Below are 26,633 nucleotides of genomic sequence, written 5' to 3'. Positions count from 1 at the left end.
CTTGTTCAACATATTACATGCAAACATTTCAGTATGTATCTCTAAAAGATAAATTTTTTTGGGGAAAAAGACCATATAGAAATATTTCTTGTATCACCAAGAATCTAGTCATTCTGTAAGTCTCATGTATTTTAAAAGGTGAATTAGAATTCAAATAGATTCACATGTAATTGGTAGCTACATTTTTCTTTATGAACACAAATGTAAAATATGGACTAGAGAATGATAATGATGAGTCAATGCCTCAAAATAAAAAATACAAAGGGTTAGGAACACAGCTCAGTGGTAAAGTGCCCCTGGGTTCAATTCCCAGTACTAGGAATGAACAGACAGGGACAGGACACAAACACACACACACACCTAAAAAACCAATTTGGTTCAGAAATTTATCAGATATCAAACACTCATTAAGAATAAAGAAAATGAACCAGGTGTAATGATACACACCTGTAATCCCAGTGACATGGGAGGCAGAGATAGGAGGATTCCAAGTTTGAGACCAGCCTTAGCAATTTATCGAGGCCCTAAGCAACTGAGTGAGACCCTGTCTCAAAAAAACAAAAAAAAAAACCCAAACCAAACAACAATACCATATTCCTAAGGTATAAGTAAACAGTGCATGAATTAATTATTTTTTCTTTTCTTGGTACTAGGGATTTAACCCAGAGGCATTTTACCCCTGAGCCACATGCCTATGTGGCTTTTTATTTTTAGACTCACTAAGCTGCTGAGGCTGGCCCTGAATTTGCAATCCTCCTGCCTCAGCCTCCAGAGTTGCTGGGATTATAGGTCCATGCCACTGTGCCCGGTATATTACTTATTTTATTTAAATTCCAAAGACAACTAAAATGTTCAAATAATGGCACGTGCACACACACACACAAAATCAAGGTAAATGTGTTTGTCCTAACTTTTCTTCAAAACTGTTTTATAAGTTAAATGTAGTTGGTTTATTATATTATATAGTTTCCAGCGGCTTGAATAACCTCCCCCTGTTGCATTAATTCTTACTCTTGGTGGTTCAACAAAAAGTGATGAGGCATCAGTCAGCTACTTCCATAAGACACTGGTAACTCAACAACTTGCTTTACAAACTCCAAATTGCAGCACCTTACCTGTAATTCTTGTAAAATGGAGGCTGCCTCTTTCACGTCACCATTTTGCTCTTTTATAGTTGCTAATGTTTTAGTCAGTCGCGCACGCTCAATTTCAACATAAATCTGGAGATAAAAGAAATTTATGTTATCAAAATTTCTGTAGAAAAGTGTTAAAATTTATTTAGTTTTGCTTTCTATTTTTGCAGCATTGGGGATGGAACCAAGGGCCTCACACATGCCAAACAAATGCTCTACCACAAAGCTACACCCCCAGTCAAAATGTGTTAAAATTTAAAAGGTATGGGCTGGGTCCATACCCGCTTGTGGCTCAAGCAGTAGCGTGCTCGCCTGGCATGCGCCCGGCGCTGGGTTCGATCCTCAGCACTACATACAGATAAAGATGTGTCCGCCGAAAATATTAAAAAATTCTCTCTCTCTCTTAAAAAAAATTTTAAAAGGTATAATTGAACTATTATTAGGTATAGGAGTACTTATCTTAGTGCTGTTGTGCACTCTATCTGCCATGTATATATTTCATAAATACAATTTTAAAGAAAATGTCTCTATGAAACATTATCTATATTTTTCAGTTTTGCTTTCAGAATGTAAATATGAAATGAGTATGTTTTAACAAATAATAGGACCATAAGCTATATAAATGGCACAAAAAAATGAAAAGTGGCTTTAAAAGAATTGATTATTTGAAAAATAACATACTTCATAAAGAGGAAATGCAGTTCAATGTCTACAATTCCACAATTCCACCATTGCTCTATGTCTGATTTATCTATTTATCTTTTCTTTTCTTTTTTTTTTTGGTGCTGAGGACTGAACTCAGGACATCATGTTAAGTATGTGCTGTACCACTGAGCTACACCTCCAACTCAATTCATCTTTATATATAAGACTACTTTAAGTATTAAAATTTTTGGCATTTTTTGTAAATATATCTAACATTAGCAGACTTATAATTTCTAAGAAATTAAACATTAAAAACTTAACTATAACCTTAAGAGTCTACTGAATGAATCTAGACACTCTGCAGCAACCCCTTCCATCCCCACTCCCTAAAACCTTAATTTCCAATAATATTGAAGTACTTAAAGTTTCCTAAATATACCATGAAAGTTTCCTAAATATACCATGTGCTTCTTACTTAGGAACCTTTGTATATCATTTCCCCCATGTCTAACATACCCTACTCCCCACACCCTGGCCCTATATATTTTCTATTCATTTTTAAAAAGTTACATAAAATTTGGAGTAAGTTCACTAATTCCTAGAAAAATCCGGTCTTACTTAGTCTGATACTATTTAAATATATTCATTTGCATTTGAGAAGATACTAGAAAGGAATGTACAAAAATAATAACAGCTGTATTAAGCTGATACCATTTTATGAATTTCTTATAAAAATAAACATACACCCACAGATACTTAAAACTCACCTTTCCTTCTGTAACCATTCGGAGAGTATCGATTAATCGAAGTTTGACTGGGAGGTCTGTGATTTCTTCAACGTAAGTACAGCACTGTTGAACCATTTTTGCAACAGCCTAAAATATTAAAATTTATTCGTAAGTAAAATTCATCCCTCATACAGGGAAAAAATGTATTCTAATGATGGAAAGGCTAAATGTCTAAATTTGGTCAAATTTGATCTTCCCAAGGGATTACTCTAGATACTGAAATACCTATAAAAAACATTAAATCACATCAAAACCTTTGATACCTAAGAAGTACTGAATATCTAGGAACAATTCATAAAGTTTAGAAAATCTCAGATGCAAAGATACAGCTTAGAAGAAAAGCATGAAAAACATGGTAGCAGACTGAAGGGGAAAAAAGGGAAGAGAAAAGAAGAGTTCCACAGTGGCCGGAAGTCCTGATCAGCAGACACTGTGATGGAAGACAAGAGTCAGTGCATGAGTAGAAGGTAAAGAGTTCCATCCTCTGGGTGAGAAGGAGTCAGTCACCCATAAAATATGGCACTCATAGTCAGAATCTCCTGCCCTTGGTTTCCTCAGAGGTAGTGTAAGAGGACTGGACTACATTCCCTCCACCTCTAATACTCTATGATCTAGGTCGAAGGTTGGCAAACATTTCCTGTAGATTTTTGGAAATATTTACCAAGTAACTACTTGTAGACCATATAGTTTCTGTGGCAAATACTCAACTCTGCCTTTGTAACTCAAAGCTGACAGACAATATTTAAACAAATCAATGTGGCTGGGTTCCAATAAGTTTATTTACAAAAATAGGTGGCAATTGGAATTTGGTCTGCGGTGCATCACCTGCCAATCCCTAATCTAGATTTTAAATATCACATCATAATTACTGCTAGTAATGAAAACACTAAAGTCATCAAGAAAAACGTTAAATTAACTTAAGTATCATGTAAGACAGCAGAAAAGTAAACAGCATCCTTCCATCTTGGAAGGATTTCCATGAAAAATAATGAATGTTCAAATAGCTCAGGTTATACTTTAAACTATCTGAAAAATCAGTTGTTCAGAGACCAGGGGTTCCAGAAAACTAAGGTTGTTTTGTTTTTGTTTTTATTTTGAGAGAGTTTCACTGTGTTGTCCAGCATGGCCTTGAATTCCTAGGCTGCTGATCCTCCTGCTTAGCCTCCTGACTAGCTGGGACTACAGGAGCACACCCAGCATGCCCAGCTAAAGCTCAGGTTTTACTTACATTCACCAGCAAAGCAAAAACAAAAAGCAAAACAAAAAAGCAACAACAACAACAAAATCAAAACAGTATTATCAATATTTTAATTTGAAGTGAATATACTGCTGCTTTCTGAAAAAAAAAAAAAAAAAAATGTAGGTATGTCAGTAAGTCTTTAGGGAAGTTATGGTTGGAGTGATCCCTAAGCTCAGGTGATGGCAAGTAAGAAACCCTTAATGGAGCAATGTTGGAAAAAAGGTTATTTTCCAAGTCTGCTTATGCAAAAAAAGAACAATTTTAGGTAAGCGATAATTATGAGTCCCTAAGCACTTGCCCTATCTATGAAGATTTAACGTGTCTTAGGGAAAAGAACAGACCAGTTCTATTTCTGGTGTCATTAGCCAGCTGTGAGAGTGACTCCATTCCTTTCTCCAAGAAGCCCTCCCTAACACACTAACCATATAATTTCTTCCTCTGCTATCCCTTATACCTTTCACTACTCTTGGGCCACTTACTTATTAAATACTGCCCCATGTATGTGTATAATGTATTATCAATCTTAAGGATACATACTAAAGGCATACCTTCATACTTCTGATTTAGATTCCTCACTAAGCTACATGCTACTTGAGGTCAAGACTGACTAGCTTGCATGTTTCTTTATGTCCTCACATTCCAAGAGCCTTAAATATAAATCTTAATTTCTCCATCCAAAAAGTAATATGTTAAATAATACCTCCACTAGTTCAAATTATATGACACTATAAAATTAAAATTAAAGCTGTATTTTAGAATATGTGTTTTTATGTGAGTAGGTACTGTGTACTGAACCCAGGGTCTCTGGCCTGGTGGGTAAACACTCTGCCAGTGAGATACATCCCCAGCCCTTTTTTGGGGTAGGCAAATAGGTTTTATTCAAAGACAGCTCTGAGGGAAGTTGGATGAAACTTCATTGTTTCAAAAGTTCCATCTCCAAAGAGCTCTGGGATGAGAAAAGCTCCCCGCCACCACATTTTTTATTGGTATGTTATGGTTGTACATAATGATGGGATTTATTCTTACATATTAACACATGTACACATATGACAATATAATTTGGCTAATACTACCTCCCAGCACTTCCCTCCTAACTCCCCACCTCTAGCCCCTTGATTCTTTTCCTCTACTGATCTCCCTTTGACCTTCATGAGATGCACCACCACCTTTCTTTTCCTTTTTCCTCTCTAAAAAGCTTCCACATGAGAGAAAACACACCCTTGATCTTCTGAGTTTGGCTTATTTTGCTTAATACAATGGTCTCCAGTTCCACCCATTTTCCTACAAATGACATAATTTCATTTTTCTTTATGACTGAATAAAACTACATTGTGGGGTTGTGGCTCAGTAGAAGAGTGCTCGCCTACCATGCATGAGGTACTGGGTTTGATCCTCAGCATCATATAAAAATAAAATAAAGATATTGTGTCCACCTAAAAACTAAAAAACAAAACAAAACATAAAAACAACAACACTGTGTTTGTTTGTATGCCACATTTTTTTTATCCATTCATCTGTTGACAGGCACCCAGGCTGGTTCTGTAGTTTGGCTGTTGTGAATTGTTACTATAAACATGGGTATGCCTCTATTACTGTACACAATGACTTTAGTTCTTTAGGATAAATACTGAGTGGTATAGCCCTTTCTATTTTTATCTTGAGATAGGGTCTTGTTAAGTTGTCCAGGCTGGTTTTCAACTTGCAATCCTCTCCTCAATCCCCTGAGTAGCTGCAATTACAGCAGGCATGAGCCACTGCACCCAGCTAGAATGTGGGTGTTGAACTGTCCAAATACTACATAAATAGATGTTTTTGTTTCTTTTAACCCTAGATGCTTTAAGGCTTCTAATTAAGTAGCTCTTTCAAAACTGTCCCATACAAAGCCAAGTCTTCTAGAAAATGGAAAGACAATTTTATCTAATAATCGTCTCTTAAACAACAGAACTGAGCACCAAAAGGTATATTTCAATGAATTTAACATTCTCATATATTGGACCTCCCCAAAACTACAACTTTGCTAATTGTTAAATTTAGATAATTAAAAACAGCCACATCAAAATAAATACTTACATCTGTAGTCACATAAATGCAACAGTTTTATTTGTAAAATTGCTGAAAAGAAAAATGCTATCACTACCAACAGTTTCCACATGCAGAGAAACTAGACAAATCCTAGTTTGTTTTAATTAGTTAAGCAAGACTTGGTAAGTGGATATTTAAGGGTTCTTCTAGTGAGCCATTCCATAATACCTTTATTTTATTTATTTATTTTATCTGGTGCTAAGGATCAAACCCAACGCCTCAAGTGTGCAAGGCAAATACTATCATTGAGCCATAACCCCAGCCCTGCTATTCCTTTCTTAAGAAGTTGAAATCTGTGAATTAAAAGGTCTTTATTCATGGAATGTCTAAGATTTGGCATATGGAAACGTAATCAGATAGCTAATATACTGGCAATTTACAACCTGTTTACATAAATGGGTGTGCAAATTTTTATAATCTAAATTATTGACCTGCATGTTTTTTCTTTACCCCAACTCATTCCTGACAGGTAGGCTCAATCTTTTTAATCTGGATTACTGTTTCAATACAAGCCAAGAAAATAACTTTGTAGTAATCAAAATGTTACCCAACCATATATTGTTTACTTTGGTGTAAATACTGGTGAATAGTGGTCAATAGCTTTATATTCCTAAAAAATTAAAAAACCAAAAACCAAAAACTCAGAATCTACTCAAGGCAACAGCTCTATAAGGATACAGTAGTACATGCCTGTCATCCCAGCTATTTGGGAGGCTGAACCAGAAGGATCACAAGTTCAAGAACAGCCTTAACAACTTAGTGAGAGCTTGTCTTAACAAATAAAATGGGCTGACGATTCAGCTTAGCAACAAAGTGTTCCAGGGGTCAATCCTCAGTACCGCTAAACAAACAATAGATTCAAGCAGTTAAACACATAATTAAATTAGAACATTAGGGCTGGGATTGTGGCTCAGAGGTAGACTGCTCGCCTAGCATGCATGAGGCACTGTGTTTGATCCACAGCACCACATAAAAATAAAAAAAAAATAAAGATACTGTGTCCACGTATAACTAAAAATAAGTATATTTTTTAAAAAAGATTATAACATTAAATAAAAAAATCAATCAAGAAATAGACAAAGCTGCACGTTTATTTTATTTTTTGGAAGTTGTAAATGGAGAGAATGCCTTTGTTTATTTTTATGTGGGAGGATCAAACCCAGTGCCTCACACATGTTAGGCAAGCACTCTGTCACTGAACTATAGCCCCAACCCACAAAGCTGCATCTTTAAGTAAAATTTCATAAAAATATTCAAACAAATAAAGAAAAAACAGAAGTCATTTTGAGAATATGGCTAGAATTTTAAAATACCCACTAGAATATTGTACTATTGACTTAACAAATTTTCAGCAGATTCATAGTTTTCTAAAAGTCCTTATTAAAATGTAAATATATTTGCTTTTTAAGCTATCATGAACTCACCTGTTTTAACTGACTCCGCCTTTTTGACAGAAGCATAATATTTTCATTAAGTAAATCCCATTCTTTAGCCTCATAGCACATCTTCACTACTGCAACTAAGATACGGGATGTAGAAACCATATCAGAAGCCTGCAAGAATGGAAATATATTAAAGGTAAAAGGAACAATGTAAGTGACACTAATGGTAATTGGGATTTTCACTATAATCTACTCACAGTACGTGTTTGTTTTTCTAAAGAGAGTAGGGTTTCAATAACTTCTTGAAGTCTTCCTTCCTAAAACAAAAGATAAAAATGAAAAACATGACGATAACAATGAAAAATGACATCACCAACACAAACCAAATATATCTGACCTAAACTGAGATGTTTCTGAAACAGAAATGGAAAAAAAACCAAAAGCTTATTCTAGACAGGGGGAAAAAATCTACAATTATCTTGTTTCTCTCCATTTCATAATAGTGCTTGCTTCTCCAGTGAATTCCTTAAGGCAGTGGTTCCCTACTTGGTTCGACAAGTTTTCCTAAATATGTAGAGAAGCCTAAGGAAAACTAAACATAACAACAATGATGTCTCACCTGAGAAAAATGCCAAGTTTTTATTTTGGATTCTAATTTATCAGACTCAAGGGTGGTGGCACATGTTTATCTTTGCATTGAGACTCTAGCTGGTAGTTGCAAAACACTTTGAAGAATAAAAAGGGGAAAATAATTGCTTTCTTTACAAACTTACTGTACAGATGTTTTAAAATATGGAGCTATGAGAATAAAAAAAAGATATTGGTGCTACAAAGATAGGAAGCTGTGGCTTAATTTTACAAGGATTTTCACTCCAGTACCAGGGATTGAACCAAGGGGTATTCTACTACTTAGCTACATCTTCAGCACTTTCTATTTTTTATTTTGAGACAGGGTCTTGCAAAATTGGCCAGGATGGCCTGGAACTTGCAATCCTCCTGCCTCAGCCTCCTAAAGTCACTAGGATTACAGGCATGCACTACCATGCCCAGCTTCAGTGACTTTTAAAATAAATTAGTAATCATGCTTTACAGGGAAAGACCACATGAGAATACCCATACATGCTACAGTGAAAGTCCATGCTCTCAAGCAGATATTGACCCAACTGAACACATCCCTTTATGTCAACTGATAATAGCCTCTCCACACCTCTAGCATATACAAAAATAGAACATTCCCCCTGGTACATACTTTAAGAAATAGCAATTAAAAATTCAAATAATATAAACTAAACAATACACCAGGACTAAAACAGATCATTTTATCAGAAACTATACATTTTGATTAAAAAAAAAAACCCACAGCACAAAAACTGAAATGATTAAGATATTCATATCAATAACAATTATGTACACAACTCTACCAATGAACTGGAAACAATGAGTCGTTAAAAGTTTTTTGAATTTAAAAATTGTTTTTCAAACACTAAATGAAAAACTTAATGTCATTCATAAATGATGAAAGAAACAATAAGAGTTTTTTTAATTAAGGGCCTAAATAATGTTTGAATTTTTCAAAATACTGCTGCCAAGTTTTAAATTATGTATTTTCTCTTCTGTTTTTGGTGGTACTGGGGATGGAACACAGGGTCTTGTGCACACTAAGCACACTCTACGCCGTGCTGAGCCACACTGCAAGGCTAAACTGTGTATTTTCTATGCAGCACAGAATATGTACTGCACAACTACTGCCTGAACTTACTTTAAATCCAAAACCTGCATATTAACATATTTTAGCAACATTTCCTATGCAAAGGGAAACCCTAAAGAATCATATACAGAATAAACGCTGGCCAAATGTTCATCAGAAGAACAATGAACAAATCTATAAATTTTCCAAAGTTGAAGGCTTAAAAAAAAAAAAAAAAAAATCAAACAATCTTTTTTTTTTTTTTTAAAGAGAGAGAGAGAATTTTTTAATATTTATTTATTAGTTCTCGGCGGACACAACATCTTTGTTTGTATGTGGTGCTGAGGATCGAACCCGGGCCACACGCATGCCAGGCGAGCGCGATACCACTTGAGCCACATCCCCAGCCCTCAAACAATCTTAGGACTAGAACGACTGCTAGAGATTACCTAATGCCATCCATTCACTTCAGAAATTAAAAAGGCTGAGAACCAGTTTAAGTGAGTTGGCTCAGTCACAGTGTATTAGCAGAACCAGACTACCAGCCTCTTCCCTCCCAGCCCCATGTTCCCTCCAATACACTGCAGTGCTCCCCTAACATACTAGTTGAAATCATGCTCTTTGCTTTTGATCAAAGTAATCTCCACAGGGAAATGGATGATATCTGGAAAACAAAGTATAAAAATTCAAATGCAAAATACTTCTTGTTTACTGATAGTCATCTGTCACATTTACAATTGCTGTGATTATGTGACTATGAAATAAAGAGTATACTTTATTATATGGTATTCTAATTCAGAAGCACGGGTACTGCCAGGTGCCATGGCACAAGGCCTGTAATCCTGGCTACCTGGGAGGTGCAGGAGGATCGCAAGTTTGAGGATGGCCTCAGCAAGTTAATAAGACCCTGTTTCAAAATTTAAAACAAGTAAAATAAAAAGGGACAGAGATACAACAAGAAGTGAGACCTTGCCTAGCACGCACAAGGTCTTGGTTTCAATCCCCAGTACCTCAAAAACAAACACAGACACACACAAAAGCATGGGTACTAAAGAACTGCACCCCATATGGGAGGGAGTCAGATTACTCTAAAGCCATGGCCTTCAGCATCAACAAGACATTAAATATCATCTTCTCAGAAAGGTGTTCTTGGCCAAGGCTCTGTAAAATCAGCAATCATTTAGCACCTCCTTTAACACTCAATCTTACTGACTTTCTACTTTGCAATTACTCCAAATTATACTCTATTAATATTTACTGTCTTAGTACTCTCACTAGAATGTAAACTCTAAGAGCAGTGACCAAGTCTCTGTTGTTGTAGCTCAGTGGGCTGCTGCATCACCAAACCAAGCACCTAATGCTGCGTCTGCAGATATTATGGTATATCCCTTAAACAAAAAAAATTAAAAAAAATAGTTATAGATGGACAAAATACCTTTATTTTATTTATTATTATGTGGTGCTGAGGATCGAACCCAGTGCCTCACACATTAGGCAAGCGCTTTATCACTCACTGAGCCCCAGCCCGGGCCTTGGTATACCCTTTTATATAGTTTTGGTGGGGTGAGCAGTACAGAGGACTGAATCCAGAGATGCTCTAACTACTGAGTTACATCCCCAGCCCTTTCTAATTTTTTATTTTATTTAGGGACAAGGTCTCACATTGCTGAGGCTGGCCTGAAACTTGTGATCTTCCTCAGTGGCTGGCCTGCTGAGTGGCTGGCCAACCTTTTATACCTTTTAGCAGATCTTGTTTTGTTTTGTTTTTTTGGTGGTGCTGGGGATTGAACCCAGGGCTTTGTGCAATCAAGGCAAACACTTGACCAACTGAGCTATGTCCCCAGTCCCCAGAATTATTAATGTATGTATCTCACCAACTTAGAGGTTTATAAGTTTCATTAGGCCTGGATCTTTGTTTAAATTAAATTGTTGCTTTCCTTAAAACAACTTGCACATAGTATGTGTTCGTTCAATGGATGGACACTGACCTGAACTATTCAGTTGATATAAAAGTATGGGTACAAAAGAACTGCACCCCATATGGAGTTAAGACAATTGTTGATTTTTACTGTCAAAATAAGGACAATGTACAAGTTATATGGCTGTTAATTTAATGCTATTTGAGGAATACCATCAAAAATTTCATTAAATTTCAAATCATCCCACTTTATTTTCCCAATTTTCAATATTCAACCCTATGGTTAAATGCCTTCCTCTTTCCTGTGTATTCACAAAGCTCCTGAAATTCTACTTCCGTGATGCTGCCTTTCAACTCATAGGGAACAAAAAGGCTATAGCCATCCAAAACAAACTTGTTAGAACATGCGGCTTCTGTGACTCATTCTTCTCACTAAAATAATCCTTGTAAATGAGGTAAATGACTAATAAGTTTGCTGAACATCAATGCATGTTGGATATCTGTAAAGTTTGTATGTTTGCCTCCTTCAACTCCTAAATGGATCCAATCTGTTAATGATTTGTTAAACAACCTAAACAAGAAAAGGGCTAATAACAAGTTAACACAAACAGCTGAAACTTAAAGTCAAATGACCTATTTCTACAAAAAGTAAACTGTTTAACAATTTCACCTCCTCTTCACTGTTAATATTAACCTTGAGAAGCTGTATGTGACCAAAAGAAATGATAAGACATTAAGGGGAAGGAGAATCGAAGGGTATAGTATTCAACTTAAGAATGTAAGTAGTCCCCAGATAACCATGTCAAATATACCAGAATGAAGAAGAGAATGGAAAACCCTTTGTGCATTAAGAGCTGCCAAAACCTTATCTTTATAGTTCAGAAAAGGCCCACTTTAATTGTTAACTCCTCAATATAAGGGGAAGAGATAACCATCAAGAACTAGTATCACTTTTATAATTTTATCTACCTGACAGTGTTCCCCACAATGCCAAAGAAGCATTAGAATGAAATGGCTAAAAATAATGCTCGGGTCTACACTGATCTACTTACTACCTTGTACTTCGTCAAAAAACTTATACCTCTTGACCCTCAATTCTTCAGAGAAATAAGCCTACTAACAGCATCCTCTCCATAGGACTGATACAATAATTAAATCAATAGTTATAAAGATATTCCTGGAATATAGTATGTACATCATTATCATAGTAGAAACTTATACAGCAATAAAAACCAGTTATTGTTATTTGCTAGGCAGGTCAGTATGTAGACACAGAATTGTAGATTCAAATGGCCTAGACTTGGCAATTTTACTACTAAGGTCTAGACTTTAGTTTGCTTTTTTTTTTTAAAGCTTCTGCTATATAAGGTTTTCTCACCTAAAATATTCTTTTTTTTTTTTTGGTACTAGAGGTTGAACTCAGGGGTACTTGACCACTGAGCCACATCCCCAGCCCTATTTTGTATTATTTAGAGACAGGGTCTAATGAGTTGCTTTTAAATCGTGATCCTCCTGTCTCAACCTCCAGAGCCACAGGGATTACAGGCATGCACCACCATGCCCAGTACCACCCCACATATTTTTTTTTTTCAGTTGTAGGTAGATACAATACCTTTATTTTATTTATTTATATGTGGTGCTAAGGATCGAACCCAGTGGGTAGTCTAGCGCTCCACCACTCTACAGCCACAACCCCAGCCTAATCACCTCATATATTCTTATTAAGTTATACAACAATTTTTATCTTCAAATGTCTTCCACAATTAAAATAAAAATTGTCTGAAGGAAAGTAAGTGCAAATTGATGATCCCTTAAAGAGTGTGAAATATTGCAAAAAGAACACTATTCCCGTTGCTAGGAGACCTGAGCTCCCATAAACCATGTGAGCTGCCTGAACTCTATCTTCTTACCAGTGAAATAACAAAACTTCCTTCAGAGTTTTTATTGATGGATTCAAAATAAAAATAAAAAGAATGTATTCGGGCTGGGGATTTAGCTCAGTTGGTAAAGTGCCTGCCTGGTTCAATCCCCAGCATCACCAAAAAAAAAGAAAAAGAATATATGTTAAAATGTTCCACACATTCCAGAGTAGAAATGCAGTGTTACTTTTCTTTCTCTTCTTTTCTTCAGCAGTACTGGGGAATGAACCCAGGACTGTATGCATGTTAGGCAAGTGCTCTATCACTGAGCTATATTCCCAAACCTTTTTATTTTATTTTATAGACCCTGCCCTCGAATTTGCAATACTCCTGCCTCAGTCTCCCCAGTAGCTGGGATTACAGGCATGCACACCCACATCTGGTTAAAAAAATAATAAAAAATTTTTAATGTTTGGCAGAATCATTACAAATTAACATAAAATGGGGGCTGAGGTTGTGGCTCAGCAGTAGAGCGCTTGCCTGTCATGTGCGGGACCCTGGGTTTGATCCTCAGCACCACATAAAAAATAAATAAGTAAAGGTATTGTGTCCAAAAACAATTAAAGAATATTAAAAACAATTCATATAAAAATTAACATAAAATGAGTAATATGAAAATCAGAGTAACCTTATTTATGCCTTTAATTTTACCTAGTGTAGTAAGCCCAAACATCCTTTGTTAAAAAAACTTCCATTACTTATCTAACACCCAAAGGCATCTGGCCTTTGAGTGAGCAAGTCTTTTCCACTGTCTTGAACCTAACAATGTCCAAAATGAAGACTACATATGCGATCATTAGAACAACTGTGGCAGTGAGGCTTTTTTTCCTTACCATTCTAAAAGCTCTCTGACCACAGGAGCTCTAATATCTTTATTAGAGCTAAACTAACACTAACACTAGCTAGGTTTTGCACAGAGCAGGCTGTTATCAGAAGAAACTGGTAAAGAGAAAATTTTTTTCCCCCTCCCAGTCTCAGTTGCACTTCTCCTAAAGCAAATAATTTGTTTCTTATTTATGGACACTATCATTCTATGAATTCCAAGCAGAGGTGCAGATGCTGATTTGATACAATGTCTCACTAACTTGCCCAGGTTGGCCTTGAATTTTCAATCCTCCTGCCTCAGCCTCCAGAGTAGCTGGGATTAAAGGCTTGTGGCTATCCACATTAGATATTAGATATCCATATCTAAGCATTAAGGTATTTCACACAGAAATCCATATTCCTGATTTCTCCCTCAAATTACCAGCATTGGTAAAGATCCATTTTCATCCTTAAATGGCAAATATCAACTGAAGATGGAAAATTGCTCCTCTCCCTGGGAAGTGCTCAGAAGTTCAGGTTCCTACTACATTTGACTGAATAGGTGAAACAAGATAGGAAAGAGCACAGCTTTAGAATTGGTCTATGGATTTGCATCCTGGCCCCACTACTCTATTAGCTGTATGATCTTGGGGTATGTGGCTCAACTTTCCCTAGCTTCAGTTTCCTTGTCTGTAAAATAAGAGTAATAGTAATACCTATCAAATAGGGCTGAAGTGAGGATCAAATGAGTCTGTGTATGTAAGCACTCAGCAAAGTGCCCAGCACTATAGAAAGGACCTAATAATTGCTAATTGCTGGCAGCTCTTATCTGCCTGAAAATGTAAGCATTTTAATTTCTCCACCCTTATGAATACATGTTTCTTTACACTACCTGGTGGAAAGCTCAGGGACAAATTTATGGCTACCCCTCAACAAGCACACCAAACCTAGTTAATATAGGCATATCAACTTCATCTCTCTCCACCCTTGCTTTTTAAAAGTCCTATTAAAGCCAGGCGCGGTGGCGCATGCCTGTAATCCCAGCAGTTTTGGAGGCTCAGATAGGAGAATCTTGAGTTCAAAGCCAGCCTCAGCAATTTTGAGGCATGAAGCAACTCAGTGAGACCCTGTCTCTAAATAAAATACAAAATAGGGCTGAGGATGTGGCTCAGTGGTCGAGTATCCCTGAGTTCAATCCCCAGTACCCCCCCCAAAAAAAATCCTATTAAAATCATTTTCTTAAGAAAAGCATTAAAAAGGATTCCATAAGAACTAAATGTGATGCGCTGCTTGACACTCCCCTTGCCTATGAATTCACTACACTGTAACATTCTTTACAGTAAGTTTTTTAAGGAACAAAAACAATATTCACTGAAGGCATCCCAGGTGAATAGTAATACATGTTTGTGGCTGAATTGATCTTCGAGGACTGGGTATAATTCTTAGCAACAGCCCCCAATGGAGTTGATTCTGTTGCAACCAATCCCTATGAGGCACACCTAAGTTCTGAATCCTAGATTCTGCCTATTACTAACCTTGGACACCTAACTCTTGAATCTTGGATTATGTGAAATAATTATACACAAAGTTGCATGACACAGCACAGGGTGTCAAAATGTTTGGACCAAGTTAGTTTCTCTTCCATGGTAGAGGGGTTGGAGGTGTAGCTTAGAGACCTAGCATATGCAAGCCCCTGGGTTCAATCCCCAGTACAGCAAACCAAACAAACCAAACACACACATGCGATCCCATGGTAGATAAGCATGTGGGCTATTGTTCATTATCTCCCCTAATGGGCACTCTACATTCAGCTACATCCCCAGCCCTTCAGTGCCTGCCTTTCTTCCTTCCTGTACTTCCTTAAGAATGACTCCTCCCTATCTCGATCTTACTACTTACTAAGGCTCAGTACAAATGTCAGCTTCTCCCCTGCGTGTTCCAATGACACTTTACACTTGTAGAGCTCACCATCATGCATGACGTGACTAATTCGTTACATATAGGCTCGCCATAAGTACAGGGGTCCTAGGTTAGTCGTCTTTGCACTATCACTTTCCTTCTCCTCGCGGTCAAAGACCGGCACATTGCCAGGATTGACACAAATTCATTCGGTAACAGCAATAAAACCAAACTCTCTGATCTAGCCTGAATGCTGAAGCGGCCTTCACCTCTGCAAAATTCTTAGAGCATTCAAGAAAAGGTAGAAGGTACAACCGGTCCCCACTTGTACAGGGAAGAAGTGGCCACCTGTCGGGGAGTCTGGGAAGCTGTAAGCATTAGCGTCCTCCGGCTGCGGAGTCTCTCGGTGGCGGGGCAGACTTGGAGACTCCCACCCATACAGGCCTCACCCGGGCTGGGTAGGCAATAGGGTATGTGCGCTCCAGCCCGCAGGCCCCCTGAGGCCTAAGCAGGCTCGGCGCCGTGACTCAGCCCCTGGCGCCCGCCAACAGCCAGCCGGCCTCCCCTCACCTTGGCCAGCTTCTCGCACTCGGGCAGGCGCTGATCCACCGTGGCGCTGTAGTCCACCTCCATCTTGACGATGCGCCCATCAGCCCGCTCCGAACCGCCGTCCGCCATGGTTCCAGCCTAAGAGTCCCCTGATGTCCCCCTGCTTCGGCCACCACTCGTCACCCACACCGGAAGCAGCCCGCGCACCCACTCAGGCAGTGCGTCGGGAGCCCGCTCGAAGGACCCCGCAAGGCCCCCTTCTCCGGCCGCCAGTCAGGCGCTACCGCGGACAGCCCTGGGGGCGGAGCGTAGGGCGAGGGGGCGGGGCTCGCCTCCCGCCCCTACCGCCGACGTCTTGTTTTGTGCTTGGTAACGTCCAGACTTTTCATCTGAAATTCGTGCTTAGGAAAGCGAGTGTAACAGAGTGGCACATCCCAGGTCTTCTCACACCCCTGCTTCGAATTATAAATTTCTCGGAATCGCGGGCAAGTCACTTAACTTTTCTCGGATCTCGGTTTTTGTCATTTGTGCGTGAGGAGCCTGAAATAAACCCTCCAGACAGAAGTTGTAGGGTTGTATCTGGTCGAGAATCTTGGCGACTTAATCTGTGGGGTTTCTGGTGGCTAATAGGGGAAGATATGGCAGCGGTTTAGTGATACAACACAGTGCTTTTTGTTTTCGTTTTCACTCTAACCCACTAAGTAGGAGGAATCATTAGACATTTTCTTTGTTATCCTCTTATGAACATCAAACTAGATAACGTGTGTGAGTCTATTTCAATTCTCAAGGGCCGTGCAAGTTTTATTTGTTATCATCTGCATCCCCTGGGTCCATATAAGATAGCTTAGGATCCTAAAAAAAATTTAATGAGGTTGTACAGGGTATGGTCATATGGTCAACAGTAGCCAGGGGGAAAAATGAGAAATTCTGGGGTATTCTCTTATAGTAAAGATTCTCAGTTTAATTCGTGTCAATATCCCTTTATATATTCTGAATAGAACTTAATTTTTTTTTTAAAGAGAGAGAGAGAATTTTTTTTTAATATTTATTTTTTAGTTTTCGGCCGGCACAACATCTTTGTTTGTATGTGGTGCTGAGGATCGAACCCGGGCCGCACGCATACCAGGCGAGCGCGCTACCACTCGAGCCACATCCTCAGCCCTAGAACTTAATTTAATCTCTTGCAATGACAATCATGAGTAATATGACCCATCTATAAACGAAACAAGATAATACTATAGTAGTGATGTAAAGAGAAATAAATTTTTAAGTACTAAAATATGTCCAAGGTTTTGGGTTCCATCCCCAATAATGCAGAATAAAACAAAACAATAATGCTGGGTGAGTGGGATCACAGGCGTGCACCACCTTACCTGGCTCTACTTGCCTTCTTAAAACAGCTACTTGGATGTCCAAGAGACACCTGAAACGTACAACCCAGCTGCTTTTCTTTCCCTCTGGCCTTGCTTCTCCCTAACTGAGGATATAACTCAGTGGTAGAGCACTTGCCTGGCATGTACAAGGTCCTGGCTTCAGTCCCCAGCAAAATATAAAGAAAGGAAAATTCAAACAAGTAATCATCTTTTTGCACCCATACCCCAAAACAATAAATTTTAAAACTGTCTATGGATGCCTCAAGCATCATAAAGTCCTGCAATTGGCAATGTGATTTTTCCAAAATCCTGAATAACTTCTTTGTAAAGCTCTATATCAAATTAAAAAAGTAGTCTTCCTTTTTTTTATGCAGAAGAAATCTTGGAAATTTTAGTTCACATTAAAAAATACCTTAGTATATGTAACGCCAAATTAGACATAAGTGCGTGGTGGGACATTGAAAAGTCTGATGGAATGTAGGACAATATTTTTACTTTTTTTTTTGTGTGTGTGTGTGTGTGTGACACTGGGGATTGAACCTAGGGGAGTACATCTCCAGGTCTTTTTAAAAGTTTGAGACAGGCTGGGGCTGTGGCTCAGTGTTAGTGCGCTTGCCTGGCTTGCATGAGGCACGGGGCTCGATTCTCAGCACCACATACAAATAAATAAAATAAAGGTCCATCAACAACTAAAAAATATTTTTAAAAAATTTGAGACAGATTCTTGCTAAGTTGCTCAACCTGGTCTTGAACTTTCGATCTTTCTACCAGAGTCTCCCAAGTAGCTGGGATTACAGGCATGCGACACCATGCCTGGCTAAGGACAGTATGTTATTGTGTAGGCTTATTGCATTGCAGGCTGCCTAGCATCTCAGGTACATGCTATCTCCCTTTCCCCCCAATGATTGTGCCACCTCCACATTCCCCTACAGGTTTCCAAAACACATTCTGGGGGTCTGTGTTGTTGAGATATTCTAGGCTAAGATGCTGTCTCCATATTCTGTGTTATTTTTTTTTTTTCCTTTTTTACTAGTACTGGGAAAGAATCCCAGAGCCTTGCACATGGTAGGCAAGTAAGTGCTCTACCACTGAGCTACATTATCATCCACTTTAAAAATTATTTAAAAATAATAATTTTTGAGACTGGGTCTTGCTAAATTGCCCAGGCTGGCCTTGAACTTGCAGTCCCCAGTCTCAAACTCCAGAGCAGCTAGGATCACAGGTGTGCAACACTGCTGCTAGGCGAAATTGGTTTGACTAAAGTAGACAAAAGGATCTGGTAATGTGATTTTTGTGTGAAAGTTTTGAGAAGTCAAAAAGTAACAAAGAAGAGAGGGAGTAGGCAGATTTATGGTTCCCAGAGCTCAAAAAATAAGAGTGAGCCGGAGGTCTAAGAGGCAACTAGGAAATTGAGAAAACTCCAGATGGCTTCCAAACCAAACTGAAGCTCTTCCTTGCTAGGCTTTGAGGTAACAGAAAATAAAAAGCGATTTGAAATCTAAGGAAACAAGAAGTTGAAACAGTTAAGTTGATAAAGAGGGAGCTCAGTAGAAATCTGAGCAATGGTCAGAGAATTGAGAGTACTGTATGATAGATGCATTGTGAATTCTTTATTTGAATGAGTCTGATTAAATTTGTGGCTTTGTGAGGAAGGAATTGGTTTCAGAAGAGAAAAATTGGCTGTGGAGGAATAAGGTATCTAAAAGATGGGGGGGGGTGCTGATTGGAACAAGCAGTTTATTCAGAAAAAAAGGCAAAATGAATATTGCAATACTCATTATTAAAAATGGTGTGCCCACATATTAATGACAATATTTGGTGTATTTTTCGTATTTGGCATTTCTGGCACATTCATCTTATAGGCTGACTGACCCAAGGTTCCTGCTCTTGTGTAGTGAACTTTCTCATGGGAAGATAGAAAATAAACCTGTAAATACGTGCTGGGGTGGGGAATTGATAAGCACTTGGGAGGTGGTCAAGGAAAGCGTCACCAGTGAGCCCAGACTGGAAATGAGGGGGGTGTGTCTTGCAAACATCTGGAGGATGAAGATGCTAAGAGAGGCTACAGCAGGTACAAGAATCCTCAGGTGTGCACAACCAGAGCCTGCCTGGACCGTGGGAAGGAGAACAAGGATGAGGAATTGGTTTTCTTTCTGAGTGAGATGACAAACCACTGGGGTTCAGAGCAAAGGGGAGACTTGAGATGACTTAACATTTCAAAGACTCTGTCTGGCTGCTGTGTGGTGACTAGATTGGGGCAGAAGTTGGGAGACTAGTCGGGAGGTTATTGCAGTAATCCAGGAGGAAAATGATGGTGATGTGGACTAGGGCAGAAGCAGTGGAGGGTAAGAAGTGGCTGGATTCTGGATATATGCTGAAGATAGAGCCACAGTAGGATTTGCTGATGGACATTGAGAGGAGAAAGGTTAAACATGTCTGCAAGATTTTGGCCTGAGTGTCTGGAAGGATGGAATTGCCATTTACCATGACACAGCAGATTAGGGAGAAGCAAGGCTGGAGGGACAGAAAAACAGCTCGGTTTTGGATGTATGTTTGAGGATCTCTTGAATATTTAAGTAACCGTTTTAAGAAAGCAAGTAGAGAGCCAGGTGCCGTGGCGCATGCCTCTAATCCCAGTGGCTCCGGGGGCTGAGACAGGAGGATCCCGAGTTCAAAGCCAGCCTCAGCCAAAAGTGAGGCACTAAGCAACTCAGTGAGACCCTCCCTGTCTCTAAATAAAATACAAAAAAATAGGGTTGGGGATGTGTCCCAGTGGTTGAGTGCCTGGTTGAGTGCCTCTGAGTTCAATCCCCAGTACCCATCAACCCCCCCAAAAGACAGCAAGTAGAGCCAGGTAAAGTGGTGAATCCTCCCACCTCCACCTAAGGTGGTAGGATTGTAAGTTCAGAGCCAGACAGGCAATTTAGTGAGCTCTTGTCTCATTTAAAAAAAAAAAAAAATCCCACTAAACCATAAAGAGAAAGGGCTGGAGATGTAACTCGTCATGTAACTCGGTGGTAAAGGATTCCTGAATTCAAAGGCTAGTACTGAAAATAAAACAGAACAAAACAGGCAAGTGGATATATATCAGTTTCAAGCTAAGGAAAGTCATTGGGCTAGAGATTTGAAGTTGGCAGCCATTGCTATATGAATGGTATCTAAAGCCACGAAGCTAACATTACAGAAATGTTCCTGAAATGTTGTGTATAAATATTTGTTTTTATAAATTGCCCATCTTAAAGGTAGCTAGGGGAATTGCTGTTTTCGAGACTGTTGTGAATTATTTTGTATGAAAAACTACATTATATTTTACCTTTGGAGTAAATCTCTTGGTCCTGTGTTGGAATTGCTTCCTGCCAGATGCAATTAAGAGTCCCAGACTATGATGGTTCAACCTGATTTTTTTTTCACTTTGCAATGATGTGAAAGCAATATACATTCAGAAGGAATCACATTTTAAATTTTGAGTCTTTATATTTTCCTGGGATATCAACATGCTTACCCAAGAATCTTGTGATACTGGACAGGACCCCTGCTAGTCAGCGCTTAGATCACAAGGCTGAAAAACCATAGTTTAGAGTGGGCTGTGATGCTACCCTATGATGTTTGGTAAGTAAGGTATATAAATACATTTTTGACTTAAGGTATTTTCAATGGATTATGGATTGATTGGGACACAACTCCACCAGAAACCAAGGAGCATCTGCCTAACAACTCAGAGTTACTATATTCCTTTCCTTTTGTTGCTGTAACAAATTAGTGCCTTAAAACAACAGAAGTTTATTTTCATGGAAGTCCAAAACCAGTATCACTAAGCAAGATTGAGGTGTGGCACAACCATGCCCTCCGGAGGCTCTAGAGGACAACCCATTCCTTGCCTTTTCCAGGTTTTGGTGACTGCCAGCCTCCCTTGGTTTGTAGCTGCATTGCACCTTTATGAGCACATTACCTCTTCCTTTGAAGAGGAGATCTTCCTCTGGCCCTCTCTTTCATAGACACTTGTCATTATTTTCAGGGCCCACACAGATAACCCAGATTAATCACCTCATCTCAAAATTCATAATCGCATCACCTCTGCAAAGTCCCTTTGTCCATATAAAGTAACAATTCTAGGTTACAGGGATAAGACTCTTTGGCTGACTTCAGTAGCCTAAACAATTTTTAAGCTGGGACATTGATAGGAATCATTACATACCTTTTTTTTTTTTTTGGTGTTGGGGATTGAATGCAGAGTGTCACGCATGCTGGCTAAAATCTTTACCACTAAGCTATGCCACAGCCCTTTTTAAATATATTTTATTTAGAGACAGGGTTTTGCTGAGTTGCTTAGGGCCTTGCTAAATTGCTGAGGTTAGCCTTGAACTCATGATCCTCCTGCCTTAGCCTCACCAGCTGCTGGGATTACAAGTGTGTACTACCATGCCTGGCCCCTTATTTATTCTTTTTTTTTTTTGTAATTTTTTTATAACTTTATTTTATTTATTTATATGTGGTGCTGAGGATGGAACCCAGGGCCTTGCACATGTGAGGCGAGTGCTCTATTGCTGAGCCATAACCCCAGCCCCCACTTATTGACTCTTTTTTTAAAAAATTTATTATATTTTTTGGTGTAGATGGACACAACACAATGCCTTTATTTTTTTTTATGTGGTGCTAAGGATTGAACCCAGGTCCCGCTCGTGCTAGGCAAGCGCTCTACTGCTGAGCCACAATCCCAGCCCTTATTGACTCTTAATAGCAAATAATTCCCTCTTTTTTTCCTCTGGCAGCATCTAATATATTCCACATAAAGTGAAATTACATGCCATAATGTTTCTATGGCACTATATAGTTAAGAAATATTATTTCTAAATCTGTACTGACATCAATTAATGATAACATGTTAAATATTCTTTGACATTAAGCTGGGCATGGTGCATAACCTGTAGAGAGGCTGAGGTAGGAGGATCCCACATTGAATTCCAAACTCAGCAACTTAGTGAGACCCTGTCTCAAAATTTAAAGAATATTAAAAAGGACTGGAGAATGTAGCTTAGTGGTACAGTGCTTGCTTACTATCTATAAGTCCCTAAATTCCCCAGTACTAGGGGGGAAAAAACACTTTGAAATTCAAGAAAAGTTATGATTGCACAGTTGCCTCTCTTGAAAAACAATCAAGATCAAAATCAGTGTTTTCTTTCATCAGTATAATTTTTCTCCAGTGGGTTAAGCTTACAGACAGCCTCATAGTGTGAACAGAATATTAGATTGAACTTTCTTTCTTTCTCTCTCTCTCTTTCTTTCTTCCCTCCCTCTCCCCCCCCCCCCTTACTTTCTTTCTTTCTTTTTTGGTGTGGGAGGGTGCTGAAGATTGAACCCAGGGCCTTGAGCATGCTAATGCACACTCTACCATTGAGCTATACCTCTAGCCCCTGGATTGGGTTTTCCTCTCCAAATAATGTTGCGATGCTAGACTTTGGGGTCTCACATGCCTGAAATGGGGAACTAATAACAAAAAGGTACAATGGTCTGAACACTGTACTTTTTTCCAAGTGGTTCTGTAGTAAAGACTTAGAAAGAAAATTAGGCCTTTATTCATCTCAGAATATTCCAATGTTTTACCAGTTTCTGGGGAAAAAATAGGTAATTCAATAAAAAGTCAAACTTTGATGAATCTATCAACAGCTTATTTATTAAAAAGAAGAAAAAGAACACCTGCACCTTTGTCTGTAGAACCTCCAGGGTTTTTCTGTGTGAAACAATTTGTACCACATCACTGTCAATTCATTTTTATTTTATGAGCATTTACTACACAGCTACAAGCAATTCCACATCAAAGACATTCTTTGCATTTAATAGAGGCCTGATAAATGGGTCTACATGTAAGAATTGCCTTGGGACTTGCTTTGTATAGTTTTATTAAGAAAGTATTCTAACATTTGCTCAACAACCAAACAAGAACAGACATAGAGGGATTTAAACACACAGTTATACTTTGTTGGAATTAAGCAATTAATATTTAACAAAACAAAAATTAATTACAAAGAATAACACTTTATTTTCTTGAACTGCCCAATAAAAATGGGGTGCAGGCCAAAAGGACAAGTCACCATCCCGAAAGAACTCCCCATGGCTAAGTCAGACAACTGTGAGCAACAAAATTAGTAATGTAGTATTGGTTGTAACTCAAAATATAAAATAAATTTGTCTGGGTGTAGCATTTACCTAGCATGTGCCAAGCCCTGGGTTTTATCCCCAGCACTACACACACACACACACACACACACACTTAAGAAAAAAATTTTTTTAAAGGGACAAATAATTCAGAATTCCTCATTATAGATGTGGATATTCTCCCCTTAAGGAGGTGGGACCATATTGTACTCCCTCCCTTACAATATGGTGGGGCTGGACTTAATGACTCAGAATAGAGCATGGAAAGGGAAAATAATAACTTTACTGTGGAAAAACCTGGCAGATATTACCTTAACCAAGTGATCAAAGATAAGGTTAAAACAAACACAAAAGAGTCTTTATCAAGACCCTTTGATACTTTGGTCATGTAAAGCTGAAAATGGGAATAAAAGCAGAGGGACATCTTTATATCACTGTGACATAATGATTTTTATTTCTTCTTTCCTTAGTTCTTATTTTGACAACCTGAAAGGTAGTCTCAATGAAAGCTTCCTCTTGGTGTAGCTAAACATTAGACAGGATTAACAAATGTTACACTAATCACCTATCACCCCCACACCAACAAGCCAAATGTGTGTGTGTGTGTGTGTACGTGCAACTTTGAGAGGTGTATGTTTAGTGGGAAAGGCAGGAATGCTGCCAAAAATCCTATAGTGATCTCCACAACAAAAGAATTACCTGTCCCAGTACTGAGGTTAAGAACCCTGCACTAAGCCAGGCAAGGTAGCACGCGCCTGTAATTCCGGAGAATCAGAGGCTGAAGCAGGAAGATGGTGAGTTCAAAGCCAGCCTCAGCAATGGCAAGGCGCTGAGCAACTCAGTGAGATCCTGTCTCTAAATAAAATACAGAATAGGGCTGGGGATGTGGCTCAGTGGTTGAGTGTCTGAATTCAATCCCTGGTACCCGCCCCTCCCCCCCAAAAAAACCCCCCACACTATTACATGCATATATCTAATAGATGTTTCCAGACTGTCCAGAGTCCCTCACAGCATGCTTCATTTTCTAGATGATGGAGGCAAATCTGTCTCCTCAGAGGCCCACCACCATGTTGGGTGTTGGAGAACAGGTGAAACCCTGGAGAGTAGGTTACAACAGTATATATGAAGGCCACACTTGGATAAAAACAAGAGTCAAATGAGTAGTTCAGAAAAGTGTTTTGGGATTTTCTAGGAAGGTAAAGAGTTTTCTAGAATGGCTCTTCTTTGGAGATAGGACTTGCCATGGGCCTTGACTAACCCATAGACCTTATGGGTAGGAGAAACGGAAGATGGGAAGAAGAACCATAATATTTTGCTTTGGAAGTACCAGGGATATTCTAGAAATAAAACACAATTGGAGTAGAGTCCCAAAAGCCATACTCTTTTTCAGGGACTATGTACAGTACAGGTGAGTCAAGCCCTTCATAGGTTTTTTTTTTTTTTTTTTTTCACACAGGCTAAGTGGTTTCAACAAGGAGGGCCTCATCAGAAAGCACTTGAGACAATAAGTTGGAAAACTCATGATTTTGATTTGAGAGAGAGAGAGAGAATTTTTTTTATGTATTTTTTTAGTTTTCGGCAGACACAACATCTTTGTATGTGGTGCTGAGGATCGAACCCGGGCCGCATGCATGCCAGGCGAGCGCGCTACCGCTTGAGCCACATCCCCAGCCCCTATTGCACATTGTTAATAGTGCATTCTTAATAACCATATGATGACAGCAACACCTTCAAAACCCTTTTTGAGTATGATAGTATCGGTTGAAAAGAAACAAAGATATATATATCTCCTGCCATAGTTGCTGACGACTTAAAACATTTTTAAGTAATCGCTCTTTACCAGTAGGTGGCGCTCTCCTCCTTAAAGTGAATGAGTTCTGAATGAATACTCTCCCTACGCCCTCCACCTGCAAGCATGGTTGTAGTGAATACTAATCTGTCCCAATTCCTGTCCAGATCTTTTGAATTCATCCTCTTCATTCTCTGTCTCGTCCTCCCCACGTCTCCTATAGTATTATAATAACATAATCACCTCTTGCCTCTGCTACCTGTCCTAACCCATCCAGCACATCACCATCAGAATCACTTTCCAGGAACACAGATTATCCACGCTTGGGGGATGAGCTGGGGAGAGGGATTCTCCGTGAAGGCAATGAGATGAAGCAGAAGGGTCAAACCGGAATGATGAGGCTTTCTCCAGCCACCAGATTTGTCTCGTGTGGCTGCAGTAGGGCTAGGGAAGGGTAGTGAGCTAATTGTGGAAAAGGGATTCAGTGCCTTGACGCTTCTGCCAAGTAGACCACAGAGAATCACTAAAAGATTATGAAGATGGTGGGATTAGAGCTTTGTGCTTGCACAAGATTAATGCGACCAGGCATGTGGATGGGCAAAGGAGAAGAGAATCCAAAGGAGATGTCACCTTACAACAGGAGGAATGGGACAGGAAACAGAGTCATCCAGCAGTCTTTGTGAGTTTCCTATCTGCAGATTCAATCTATTGCCAAAGGAAAATATTTGGAAAAAGGCTGGATGTAGTGGCACACACTTGTAATCTCAGTGATTTGAGAGATTGAGGCAGGAGGATCACAAATTCAAGGCCAGCCTTTCTCAAAAAATAAAAAAGGGCTGGAGATGGAACTTAGTGGTAAAGTGCCCCTGGGTTCAATCCCCAGAACCCCCCCACAAATAAATAAATAAATAAATAAATAAAATACTGGGGAAAAAATGCATGTGAACATGTACAGATGTTTTCTCCTGTCATTCTTCTCCACAGTATAACAACTATTTATACAGTATGTAGATTGTATTATTTATTGTAAGTAATTTAAAGATAATTTAAAATATATGGGAGGATGTTTGTAGGCTGTGTGTAAATATTATACTGTTTTATAAAGGGAGTTGAACTTCTTGGATTTTGGTATCCACAGAGGATCCTTGAACCAGTCTTCCTGTGGATTCAGGACACGTGTACATGACAATTTACAGTTTGGGAAACTCAGAGTAGTTCCTTCACTCCATCAGAACCCTTCATTCTAGAATCAATGTCAGGAAACACCTCGGA

General features: G+C 38.9%; 1 protein-coding gene across 1 annotated transcript in view; it reads right to left on the bottom strand.

The window, feature by feature from the left end:
- Psmd12 (proteasome 26S subunit, non-ATPase 12) overlaps positions 1-16,275 on the bottom strand; it is a 28,879-nt gene extending 12,604 nt beyond the window's left edge. Inside the window, exons 1-5 of the mRNA XM_027946302.2 lie at positions 16,068-16,275; positions 7,528-7,587; positions 7,313-7,441; positions 2,546-2,653; positions 1,116-1,220 (exon numbers count right to left, since the gene is read on the bottom strand). Of these exons, the coding sequence (XP_027802103.1) occupies positions 1,116-1,220; positions 2,546-2,653; positions 7,313-7,441; positions 7,528-7,587; positions 16,068-16,175 (510 nt within the window). The 5' untranslated portion in view covers positions 16,176-16,275. The remainder of the gene's footprint in view (positions 1-1,115; positions 1,221-2,545; positions 2,654-7,312; positions 7,442-7,527; positions 7,588-16,067) is intronic.
- Between the last annotated feature and the right edge of the window lie 10,358 nt (positions 16,276-26,633).

The sequence above is a fragment of the Marmota flaviventris genome, chromosome 17 (genome assembly GCF_047511675.1).
Source record: "Marmota flaviventris isolate mMarFla1 chromosome 17, mMarFla1.hap1, whole genome shotgun sequence".
Lineage (NCBI taxonomy): Eukaryota > Metazoa > Chordata > Mammalia > Rodentia > Sciuridae > Marmota > Marmota flaviventris.
This window is presented reverse-complemented; position numbering and strand designations above follow the sequence as displayed.